Below are 12,350 nucleotides of genomic sequence, written 5' to 3'. Positions count from 1 at the left end.
GCCCTTTCCCCTCGGGTGCCTTTAAGGTTCGTCATGTTGAAATATAAATGAGTTCCGATCTCTTCAGCTGGGAATTCCGGTTATTCCCAAAGGAATCTCACTGCTCCTGATGGGTTCAGTGTGGGATTGCAGCCAGGAGGGGAATCAATTTTAAGAGACTAGTGGTTGTGAGAAATGGGTTTGTTTGTTTGTTTATTTATTTATTTATTTTTGTGTGTCTGTGTCTTTTCTCTCTTATTTTTTACTCTGTAACCTGAAGGAGATTTTAAATGGAATTTAGCAGTGAAAATTTTAACCCCACCCCCACTCGCCTGTCTGTCTTGTTGCCAGGGTGATCACCATGAGTGCGATATCGCCGACGGATTTCGACAGCGTGGAGATTCAGCAGCAGTACAATGACATCAACAACCGCTGGGAGCTGGCGGCCGAGGCAGAGTGGGACAACGAGAACAGCTCAGCGCGCCTGTTCGAGCGCTCACGCATCAAAGCCCTCGCAGGTAACGACAAGTGTGTGTGAGAGCGGGATCGTGTGGGTGTGTGTGAGAGCGGGATCGTGTGGGTGTGTGTGAGAGAGGGATCCTGTGTGTGAGAGCGGGATCGTGTGGGTGTGTGTGAGAGCGGGATCGTGTGGGTGTGTGTGTGAGAGCGGGATCGTGTGGGTGTGTGTGAGAGCGGGATCGTGTGGGTGTGTGTGAGAGCGGGATCGTGTGGGTGTGTGTGAGAGCGGGATCGTGTGGGTGTGTGTGAGAGCGGGATCGTGTGGGTGTGTGTGAGAGCGGGATCGTGTGGGTGTGTGTGAGAGCGGGATCGTGTGGGTGTGTGTGAGAGCGGGATCGTGTGGGTGTGTGTGAGAGCGGGATCGTGGTGGTGTGTGTGAGAGCGGGATCGTGGTGGTGTGTGTGAGAGAGGGATCCTGTGGGTGTGAGCGGGATCTCGTGTGGGAGTGAGCGGGATCGTGTGGGTGTGAGCGGGATCGTGTGTTTGCATGTGTATGTGTGTGAGAGGGATCGTGTGTGTGTGTGTGTGTGAGAGCGGTATTGTGTGTGTGTGTGTATGCGTGCACACATGTTCGCGCGTCTGTGCGAGAGAGCGGGATCGTGTGTGCGAGAGAGCGTGATCATGTGTGCAAGAGAGCGGGATCATGTGCGCGTGAGAGCGGGATCGTGTGTGCGTGAGAGCGGGATCGTGTGTGTGTGTGTGTGTATGTGCGTACACATGTTCACGGGTGTGTGCGAGAGAGCGGGATCGTGTGTGCGAGAGAGCGGGATCGTGTGTGCGAGAGAGCGGGATCGTGTGTGCGAGAGAGCGGGATCGTGTGTGCGAGAGAGCGGGATCGTGTGTGCGAGAGAGCGGGATCGTGTGTGCGAGAGAGCGGGATCGTGTGTGCGAGAGAGCGGGATCGTGTGTGCGAGAGAGCGGGATCGTGTGTGCGAGAGAGCGGGATCGTGTGTGCGAGTGACAGCGGGATCGTGTGTGCGAGCGACAACGGGATCGTGTGTGCATGTGACAGCGGAATCGTGTGTGCGTGAGAGCAGGGACATGTTTGCGTGAGAGCGGGATTGTGTGTGCGTGAGAGCGGGATCGTGTGTGTGTCTGTGTGTGAGTGTGGGGTAGCGTGTGAAAGCAAGAGGTCGGTCTAAACATGTTGCAATGTGTGTTTATGTCCAGCAGATGGAAGCAGTGGGTTAGGTGATTTAGATTATCTTCATATTTAAACACGGAAAACTTTACTGTGTGCAGTTTCATGATCTGATCAAATCAGAGGACTGACATTAAGAAGTGTGTGTGTGTGTGTGTGTGTGTGTGTGTGTGTGTGTGTGTCCATGTTTCTGAATAAGCGAGTGTGTGAAAGACATCCCATCTTGCCCTGACAAGTGGGGACATGATACGCACATTTTTCAGCACACTGGATGTTGCAGAAATTCCCCTCAGGCGTCTCACACACACTTCAGTTCACTCTGTCTCTATGTCTCTCTCTCTCTCTGTGTCTCTCTCTCCCTTCTTTTCCCATGCCGTGTCTCTCATCCCCCTTTCCTTTCTGTTATAACGCTGCCTGAACTCCGTTTTCATGGCAGGACTGTATTGCAAATAAAACTTTCAGAGCCGAGAATTTGCAGGTGTCCGCAGTAACGGATCACGACAAAATGAGAAGCGGGTCAGTGACACGATGGCATCTTTGTGTGTGTGTGTGTGTGTGTGTGTGTGTGTGTGTGTGTGTGTGTGTCCAAGTCCAAACGGATTCTTGTTCTTATAGAGTAATATGACGTACAGTATACCCTTAATATCTCTTGATGTTTGCCACTAACAGTAAAAGTCATGTGGTGCAACCAGGCGTAAATGCGTCTTGTGCAGAAACAGTTTACTGATGGAGTCAGGTGGTGTGTCGAAAACAGGAAGCGGCCGCCCTCGGCGCCCCTCGCAGTCTAAAGTTGTGCTTGTTACAGTTTATCCTGCACGCACGACTGACACCCGTAACTCGGACCTCCGACTAGGAAAAAGCAATAAAACACAATGAGCAAAGTCAACAGTAAACATCAACATCCAGATCCAAACGTCCCATTTCAGAGGTACATGAAGCTCCGGCGTGTGAGCCGGCATCAGATCTGAGTCAGAGGGACGTCTGTGACACGGGTGTGTGTGTGTGTGTGTTTCTCATACCCATGCAAAGACATTGTACACACACACACACACACACACACGTCAGTGGTCTCTGCTTTTCATTAGGGCTCTCTGATATCTCTGTCTCTCGCTCTGGTTAATTCATGCACACGCACGCTCGCACGCACGCACGCGCGCGCGCACACACACACACACACACACACACACACACACACACACACACACACACACACACAGGAAGAGAGGTTCACCTTTTGGCTGATGCATCTTTCTCAAGTACTTCCTTCCTGTCTTAACGACTTATTTCTGTTCCACGCACCAGAGACAGAAAGGGGGAAAAAAATCATCTCTCTCTCTCTCTCTCTCTCTCTCTCTCTCTCTCTCTCTCTCCTCTCTTTTTCTCTCTGATCTCCATCTCCCTGTGTTGTTTCAGTGAACTAATCCGGCTTCTGTTCCCCTCCTACACCTTTTGAGATGGTTTATCCCGCCTGTCCACACCCTCCCCTTCCCTTCTATCTCTTTCTCTCTCTCTTTATTACTCCACCCCCCACACCTTATGCAAATTCAGAGAGAGAGAGAGAGAGAGCCGGTGTTCTGAGAAAGAGGGAAAGAGCAGAAGGCATTGTTTACTTATGCAGCCCGCTGTAGCTAGCTCAAACAAGGTGCGAGTGTGCACGCAAAACACACACACACACACACACACACACACACGCACGCTCATTTTGGAGGGAAGGCTGAAGATCAAGAGAGAAGGTAGAAGCTTTGCACTTTGCTCGGCAGAGAAGAAAAAGTAGTGGCCAGGTCTGTACAGGAGGAAGGAGCGAAAGAGGTAAAAGAAGAGGAACAGTTTGTTCTTTTGTTTCTTCGTCCTTTTTATCCTTCACCGGGTTTTACGTCGAAGAAAGGAAATTAGAGAAGAGCGCTGTGTTTTTTTTTGGAGACGGCATCGCGCGACCTGTGCACACACTGCTACCTGTGGCCGCGTTGCTTGTAGCGACTGAACCTGTGCTGAACGCGGACTCCTGCACCTGAATAAACGCATCTGCGTTTCCTCACCCGCTTATTTGGAAATTTTTTTTTGTTTACACTTTTTTTTCTTCAATTGGCAGCTGACTGGCTACGTCCTAGCATGCCCTGAGCCCTCACTGCGTTTCAAAAGGATCTGGTTATTCATATCAGGAGCAAGTTACTGTGTAAACGCAAAAAAAAAAAAAGGAGGGAAAAGAGATGGAGTACGGGCGGATGGAGAGGGAGCCTTGTCTCTCTCCCGCTGCCTTCGTCAACCAAGTGCAGTATTCCAACATCCTGGAGGGCCGCTTCAAACAGCTGCAAGGTAAGACTGGTGTACGGCGTAATGACTTGGCCTCCTAAAACACCTGCAAATCAAGCAAACTAGCGCACGTTATAGAAACTAGCTCGGAAAAAAGGTTTCAGCTAGCATTCAAATGGGGGTGGGGGGGGATGAGTCTAGCTTCATCAACAAGTCGAGCAGTAATCAGATCAGAAGAAACTAACAAGAGTGAAACTAACACTCATCGAATTGAAGAAACTAGCATTCGTCAAAGAAATTAGCAACTTACACAGTAGGAACTAACACACGTTCCAAAAAACAAAAATTCACCAATTCATCCTTCGTTCTCTGAAATTTGATCTCACTCGTCGAGGGAAACCAGCACTCCTATAATTCTAATGACTTAACGCTCTTTGGTCAAAGTCTAAGTAACGTGTCTTTGTCTAACAAGTAAGCACTTGTCAAATTCCAAGAAGCGTTCACTCATTTTTTTTTAGCAGGTTGTTGTGTTGTGGTTTTTTATTTTTATTACTTTTGACTTAGTGCACACGAGGTTCTAAACCAAGCTGCACTCAACCGTGAGAAGAAATATGGCATCTCCAAATTCGGAGAAATGTGTACTGGCTGTTAAGAAACCGACGATCATCTAAATCCCAGGAAACGTGTCAGAGAAGCTGGTCACCGGCTCAAACCGGACACCAGTGAAACGCAAAGGAACGAGCACTTGGAGCTCAGCACATTCTCAGTACAGTCGTTATACCTCATATCCTCATATCTAAACACTCTGACTGCTGAAGGCTTCAGGCTGGAGGTGTTTGTAGCTGTGGTACACCACACGCTGCACACACCCACCTTGCTAATCCAGTTCAAGCCTATCGTTTTACATACACTGTTGTATGGTATAGCAAATAGCGTCGACATTTACAGTGATTCAGTAAATAATCTGTGTGTGTGTGTGTGTGTGTGTGTGAGCTCATGCTGAGGTGTGTTAAGATTGAGAAATTGAAGCTGACCTACAGAAGGTCATGCTGCTGGAAAGAAATGCAATGGCATTGTGTCATTGTGTGTGTGTGTGTGTGTGTGTGTGTGTGTTGAACATGGCCTTGTTTCAGATATATTTTAGATCTTACCTCAGGCCTGTTGTCCTAGATCTAAAAAAATAAAAAATAGAAAGGAAAAAAAAGAAAAACCATCAAGCAGAAAGATGCCATGTGTGGGTGTGTGTACACGTTTTTATATCTTAACGGGGACCTAATTTCCCTACTGTGTGGTAGGATGAGCCGACAGTTCGGATGTGTGAGAACCACGGGAAGCTGGATAAGAAATGTTACGTATGTGGACTCATTAGCTGAGAAGCACACAACCTGCACGGAGGTTGGGTTTGAAATAGCCGACTAACACGGCTGTCAATCAAACATTCTTTACTGTTTAAATGATATTGGATTGTGTGTGAACAGTTGTGTGCAGTTTTATGAGGGTTCACACACAAGTACACACTCGGTATGCCCTTCTATACCTCGCAGCAAACGAAGAATGTTATCAGATCTCTCGGACACCGGTTCGACAGGTTTTGCCATGGCTAAGTTACAAAACTGTTACAGCTGTAACGTTCCTGCAACGTCGGACCAGAAGCCGAACAGTTACAGTAATGCTTTTACTAGCATTCCAGGGAACTAGAGATGACTGAAAACTAGAAAGTGAATAAGCAAAATCATGACGGGCAACAGGCAAACAATTACAGCAAAACACACACACGCACACACACACGCGCATACACACACACACACACACACACACACACACACAGAGCGTTGAATTACAAAACCTGTGAGGTCTTACACCGACTCCAATGAGTGGTAACAAAATCTCCCTAAACACAGGCTTTCAACCAACCAGTGTGTGAAGTGAAACACAGATACACACAAAAATGGGGACTTTTTTAATTGGGGGAAAAAACCCCTATGACACCAGGTCCTTGTAAGTATTGCAAGTTTTCTGGTGCACAACTATGTCAGAGTTTAGGTCAGTTAAGGATATTTGCTTTGTGCATATGTGTGTGTGTGTGTGTGTGTGTGTGTGTGTGTAGGTGAAATTGAAGGAGAAAAAAGTAATATCAGTAGCGTGATGAAAGATGTTGAATTGAGTAACATAGAATACCACAAAGACTTTTTAGTACATTTTTCATTGTTCCATTTCAAACACACACATACACACACACACACACTCAGACTCGTGTTTCTGTCTTTGTGAGGACTGCGGTTACTATAACAGGACACTATTAAATGTAAGAGTTTGACCACACCCAATACCCTATAACAAAACTCGCTGGAATTCCAGCGACTACGGCAATTTTGTACATTTATTATAAAAGACACGATCTATGGCGTGTCTTTCAGAATGGTACAGTTGAGATTTGCATGTCTGAGAAATGAGTTCTTTAATGGACAGTCCAATAAAGATACAGTTTCCTGAGAGGAATTCCTTCCTAAAGTGGTTGTTAGGTTAGAGAAACTGCTAGAAGTTTGCGTTTTGCCGGAACGCCATTTTCGTATTTGCGCTATTTTTATAAGTAAGCAACTTTATTTATTCATTTGAATCTAATCGTGTTTTTAAAACTCTAAACGCACCTGTACCGTAGATGTAGCGGCTAAAAATACGACTGGACTCGCCTTGGAAATATACCGACCTGTACAATCACTGTTACACATTTAACAAAGTAGGTTAAGACGATCTAAAGTTAAAACTTGACTACGTAGTCGAACCGATTTGTAGATCGACGCTGCGAGCAGCCATGTTGATTTGACGTCACTTGCTGAACGCGAGGATGAGCAGGATCGTTCTATGTGTCGGAAGCTAAGCTAGGAACTATTCCTAAAAAGATTCCATAGGAATATTCCTACACTTTGTAACAGAGGTTTATAATCACTACATTAGCACTAATTTGCTACCACTCCTTTGTTTGCAGTCTTACTGAGTCACTCGGCGGTTCAGGTTAATATGTGATAGCAGTATTGAGTTTCTGTGGTTATGTCATAGCGCCGGATGAAAATACCTTCAGTCTGCCTCAGAGTGAATTTGAATATCTCTAATTTGAATATACTCTAGAGTAATGAAGAGTAACGGCATTGTATATACATATACACGTAAACACACACACACATCTGTATATAACGTTAATACATAAAGACATGCACACACACACCTGTACAGACGAACACACTGGTAATTCCTGTCAGGTGGCCTTTGGTTCTTATTGGGAAACCAGGTGACTGCCATTCTTAGACTGTGTGTGTGCGAGAAATAAATGGGTGTGTCTTGGCACAAAATGAAAAGGAAATGAAAAAAGAAAAAGTCAGTCTCTTACTGTCCCTTTCTTCATTTTCTCACCATCAGTGATTTCTCACACTCACTCCCTCGTACTTATCTGGGGTTCCTCGCCTCAGGGTCTCACTTAGAAACTCCAGAAAGTCTCACAGAAAGTTTGTTCAAATGAGGTTCATTAGTAAAATGATGCTGCTTCAAAAAAAAAAAAGCCGAGTGAGACGATGCTGCCTAAAAGTGTGAGAAGAATTTAATTGTTTAGAAAAACACAAATTGGGCAGAAGTTGCAGGTTTGAATGTAAATTTCTATATAAAACGAGCTTATAAAACGTACACAGGCCTGGATCCTAGACCTGAATCGTACTAATCTGACATTTGTAGCCTGTGCTTAGTCTTAAAGTTGTAGAAAATGTAAACCAACATATTAAGCAAAGGTATCTGTCGAACGTTTCTGTTTTATTCATGATCGACAGCTGCGTATCCATAAATCTATGAGGAAGTTCTGGCCGCAGGTATTCGGATAACGACCGTAGTAAATCCTTAGTGACATAAAAACGCACTGAAATTCCACATCCAGGTGCCTCAGCGAACACTTTCGTCATCTTCACCCAGAGCGTTTTGCGGTTAAAAAAAATAGTAGCTAATTAAATGTAGCTAGAATTGAATAGGCTTCATATATCACCTTAATTTACTTCATTTACAGCCAAGTTGTAGTGCAAATGTTTATCGACGTTTATAAACGAAAGCTAATAATCTGTTACGGAATCACAAACATTAGAGTTGATTTGTTGGCCAAAGATGTACCAGAAATATTAGCCTTGTTTGATTTGGTTTGGCTGGTATAAAGTCAAAGTGAAAGCCGTACCTTTACAATATTATGTTTAACCTGCTAGAAAATGATAGCAACATTCAGGACTAGAACCAATAGCCTAAAAAAAATGTTTGGTCCTTTTTTTTTTCCATAACTCCACTATCAGTCTGTTTACACAATAGAGTTCTGAAGCGCACTTTCTCAGATATTTGCTCATTCTACAGCCCACATTCTGTACAGTGGAACTGATAAAGTGTGTGTGTGTGTGTGTGTGTGTGTGTGTGTGTGTGTGTGTGTGTGTGTGTGTGTGTGTGGAGATCCAAAAGGTTGTCCACCTCTGTGTTAACCACCCATGAAATGAAAACGGTGTCCCTCCCTGTTTCCGTGAACATTTCCCAGTATGCTTTGGAACGACGATATTCGGAACTCACGAGTCGAAGGAATGTCGAGAAAGAAAAGAAAAAAAGTCGAAAGAATGTTCTTTCTGAAAGTTTTTCTACAACGTACTTCTAGGTATATTTACTCATAATTAACTTTTGCCAGTTCAGTGTTCTTTATATTCGAAATAAGAGATGCTTTACACAGTCCTTGATGTCGACAGAGTAAAGCTGGTAGCTTACATAGCCAGTTTTGCAGATGCGCTAGTAGGGAACAGGTCGTACCCTGCTGTCACCGTCCAAAACATTTTCAAGGACAAAAGTGTGTGTGCGCCTACAGCAGATGATTAGCCAAGAATGCAGCTAGCAGATCTGTTGATGTGAAAGTGTTTTAACTAGAATAGCTCTTGTTCTGACTGACGCATTTCCTTTAGTCACGTTTTACATTTCGCCGTCTAGCTTCCCAGTTCAGTCGGTGCTCAGTACAAAACCGAACATCGAATGAACTATCATAGACTTTTAAATATAAACCTACCCAATGTTAAAACCAGTGTTGTGATTTAAAGGTGCGGTCTCCGATTTTTGAAAGCCAATGTCGACATTTGAAATCACCAAAACAAACACGCCCCTAACCCAAATGGGTTAAACCACTGAATTGATAGCTCCGCCCACACATACATATGTAACCCAGGCAACTAATGGAAAGTAATGTGTCTTTATCATAGCTGAAGAGAAGAACAATACGATTGCAGATAAACAAACAAGCAAAAATGACACACAAGCATAATCATGTAAAGGACAAAGGCATATATTAGTTCTGTGTAACAAAGCGAAACCAACGTTACTCACCTATCGAGAAGGAAAAAAGCGCCTCGGCGTCTTAAGTAAAGTTGGTCACATATTCACAGATTGGAGTTTCCCGAGTCAATAACTCCTGAGCTAAACGCTGTTACTACACAAATAACACCTCTTTTCTATCGTAGTAATGTAGAGACGAAGTACAACCAACTTCCTGCTCCTTCAGTTCTCTCCAGCGCTGGAAAGCTGATCCTATATTAACACGTCCTACTTCTTACCTTATCGTAAGTCTTTCTTCTCTTTCTTTCTTTGTTTTTATCCTCCATGTCAATGTTAAAACCGCTTTCTGCTAATGTCACACATGCGCACTGAACACTCTCTCCGCCCATATTGACAAGACCCGCCCCTTTCTGCTCATTGGCTACACGTTTGTTTTGATTTTTGTGTTGATTTTTTGTTTAGTATCGGCCCGACTCAGTTTTCTGAAGCATTTCTCAAAAATCGGAGACCCTGCCTTTAACCAGTGGTTCAAACTAAAGGGACTTTTATCCTTGTGTCTCATGAAAGTATAACGCCGACCCTTCGAGCGAGTGATTTAAAAGTCTACGTTTTTATCTGGAGCATGGACAGACATGGTCGTCCAGAGAGACAAGACAGGAGATGGAACTCTTAAGATGGCAGTGAAAAGCTCTTCAAAGTTATAACCAATTTATCACCCCATTTTCTCCCCATTTGGTCTTGCCAGTCCACCTTCTAGTTAAATCGAACCCCTGTTGCAACATCCAGAGAGAGTGAAAGCTGACAAGTGATCATTCTTCTGATACGTCTTTAGTGCCAAGAGAACAGGGCCGGTGTTACTCGCTTGAACTTCGCCCACAGATAGCTGTGGCATTGTTGGAATTCAAACTCTCAGATTTCTGACAGGATAACGGGGACATTTTTCTGTTGTTCCACTCAAGACCAGAGGGTTTAATCATTTGGTGGAAAAGCAGGGCTTGGGTCTAGATTTGAAGACAACCTGACAGTAGGGAGAAAAGCTTTCCTTTTATCTTGAGGGATGGTTGTCAGACTAACTGTTTAACGTGACCCATGTAACCCGAGAACCTTCACAAATGACAGATGTGCGATTGGTTCATCGCACCCTTGTAGTGCAAAAGTACTTCTTCGTGGTTTTGACCTGGCGCCGGACCTGCAGCAGGTATTCAGGATCCTGGCGTCTCGGTTTTTGTAGTTGTGATCTTGGGTGTGTTTTGTTCTTTTGCTTTATTCAGCAGTACACATAGACACTTGTGTATTTGACCCTTACTGTGTGATCATGACACGGTGTGTGTGTGTTTGTGTGTGCAAATGAGTGTGCATCTTTTTAAACCCTTATGATGACTACAGAGAGAGCTTTTTTTGGGCCAGTGCTACAGTTCACAAAATTCAGTGTTAAGTCTGAACCATGGTGGTCTTTTATCTCATTTATCTCAATGTGAAAATCTTCTGAAGTTAAATTTGGTGATTTGCAAGAGAAATTTTAGTCTAAAAATGTAGATTTAAGAAAATAAATACATCTGCGCGAGTGCGGTGATTGCTCAAGTGGCTAAGGCTCTGGGTTTTAGGTTTAATCCAGGTTTCATGTGCGTGTATGTTAACACAATTCACACTGCTGTAACCGAGAGGCTACCGGTGGGTTTCTGAGTTGTCACTGGCTTGAAAAGTTTTTTTTTTAAGGCGTTTGTTGTTCTTCCACTTCAAAGTTTAGCCAAATTCCTGCACCACGGCTCTGGAAGCCTGAACACGTTATAAAAACAAGCATGAAAACATCTTAATGATTTAAAAAGTACATTGCAGTTAGATTGACGTCGAGACACGTCCGGAAGGACCGTGTTTACGTCTGTACAGGTGTTAAAACCTACATTATTTTGTGTGTGTGTGTGTGTGTGTGTGTGTGTGTGTGTGTGTGTAAATACCAGCTGCACTTAGCTACAGTTGTAGGCTTCATTTAACAGCAGTGTTCCTTCTTCATATAACTAGACTAGAGTATTTAGGTTACTGCTGTCAGCACAATCTGCCAAATTTGTGCTGTTTAAACTTATCGTTATACTGCAGTATATCATTTATGAATCAATTCTCATTTCTGCTTCTTTAACATCTATTAAATGATAAAATTTCACCTTTTTTTTTTATTATAAAACAATCCCAGAACTTGATTTATACAGAACGTTTTGTTTCTGAATTAAATTTTTAGTTAATATATTAAATATTTGGTCTTTTCAATTAGTGTGTAGAATTTTATATCGCACTTTACTTAAAGATATCAATTAATGTCATACTATTTAGTTAACTATTAATTATTAAGTTAATGACAACTTTTTATTCCTGCAGGAATTTCATTTGCCTTCTATAGAAGTTATGTCTCAGTATCAACATCTTCATTTAACGTAAAAGTTAATTAGTTTAGTGTATTACTGCGTTTTCACGTCTCGCACGTCGAATCAGTGGAACTTTCAGTTGTTATAACGCTGTGTTAACGTATAGACGTTAATACGCTAGTTTAAGTTCTTTTTTTTCATTTCGTTTGGATCGTGTTTTCGCTGCTGTACATTTCGTTTCGCCACCAACACGTGTCAACTCCTTCCACACGGTGTTAATTAGCGCAGACCGTAAATCAACACCTGGTGTTACCTCACTGCATTCCTGTGCGTGCTGTTAAGAGTCGTCTCGCTGTCTCTTTTGGACAGTCAGGGAAACGGGAGGAGGGACGGAATCTTCAGTGAGGAAAAATATCGGAGGATTTCGTTTCAGCGGTTCACTCAGACCTTTAAATAAATAAATAAATAAATAAGACAAACATTTGTTTTAATGCCAGACTTTTGTTGAACCAAGACAACAGACAAGAACTACTTTATCCTGTGGCCGAAAAACTCACGACCCTTTTACCCATCAGGCCCTAGCGGTAGGGAGTCGGCTAATGACACCTGGCTGTAACCCAGGCGCCGGTGATTGACTACTTCAGTGAAGCAATTACTGAAACTGACGTAGCCACAGGCGACTTACACACACACACACACACACACACACACTCAGAAACAGCAAGGGGTTAAATTAGACGACGGTACAAGAGAAAGACGAAAGATAACGTATAGTT

General features: G+C 43.6%; 1 protein-coding gene across 3 annotated transcripts in view; it reads left to right on the top strand.

Moving 5' to 3' along the window:
• The first annotated feature begins 330 nt into the window (after positions 1-330).
• The window catches only part of sptbn2 (spectrin, beta, non-erythrocytic 2), a 40,493-nt gene continuing 28,473 nt past the window's right edge, over positions 331-12,350 (top strand). For 2 of the 3 annotated variants that reach the window (XM_060863366.1, XM_060863365.1), the window contains exon 1: positions 3,185-3,952. In XM_060863366.1, the coding sequence (XP_060719349.1) occupies positions 3,847-3,952 (106 nt within the window). In that variant the 5' untranslated portion in view covers positions 3,185-3,846. Of the gene's footprint in view, positions 498-3,184; positions 3,953-12,350 lie in introns of those variants that run through there. The other variant, XM_060863367.1, reaches the window with a different exon arrangement.

The sequence above is a fragment of the Tachysurus vachellii genome, chromosome 26 (genome assembly GCF_030014155.1).
Source record: "Tachysurus vachellii isolate PV-2020 chromosome 26, HZAU_Pvac_v1, whole genome shotgun sequence".
Lineage (NCBI taxonomy): Eukaryota > Metazoa > Chordata > Actinopteri > Siluriformes > Bagridae > Tachysurus > Tachysurus vachellii.
This window is presented reverse-complemented; position numbering and strand designations above follow the sequence as displayed.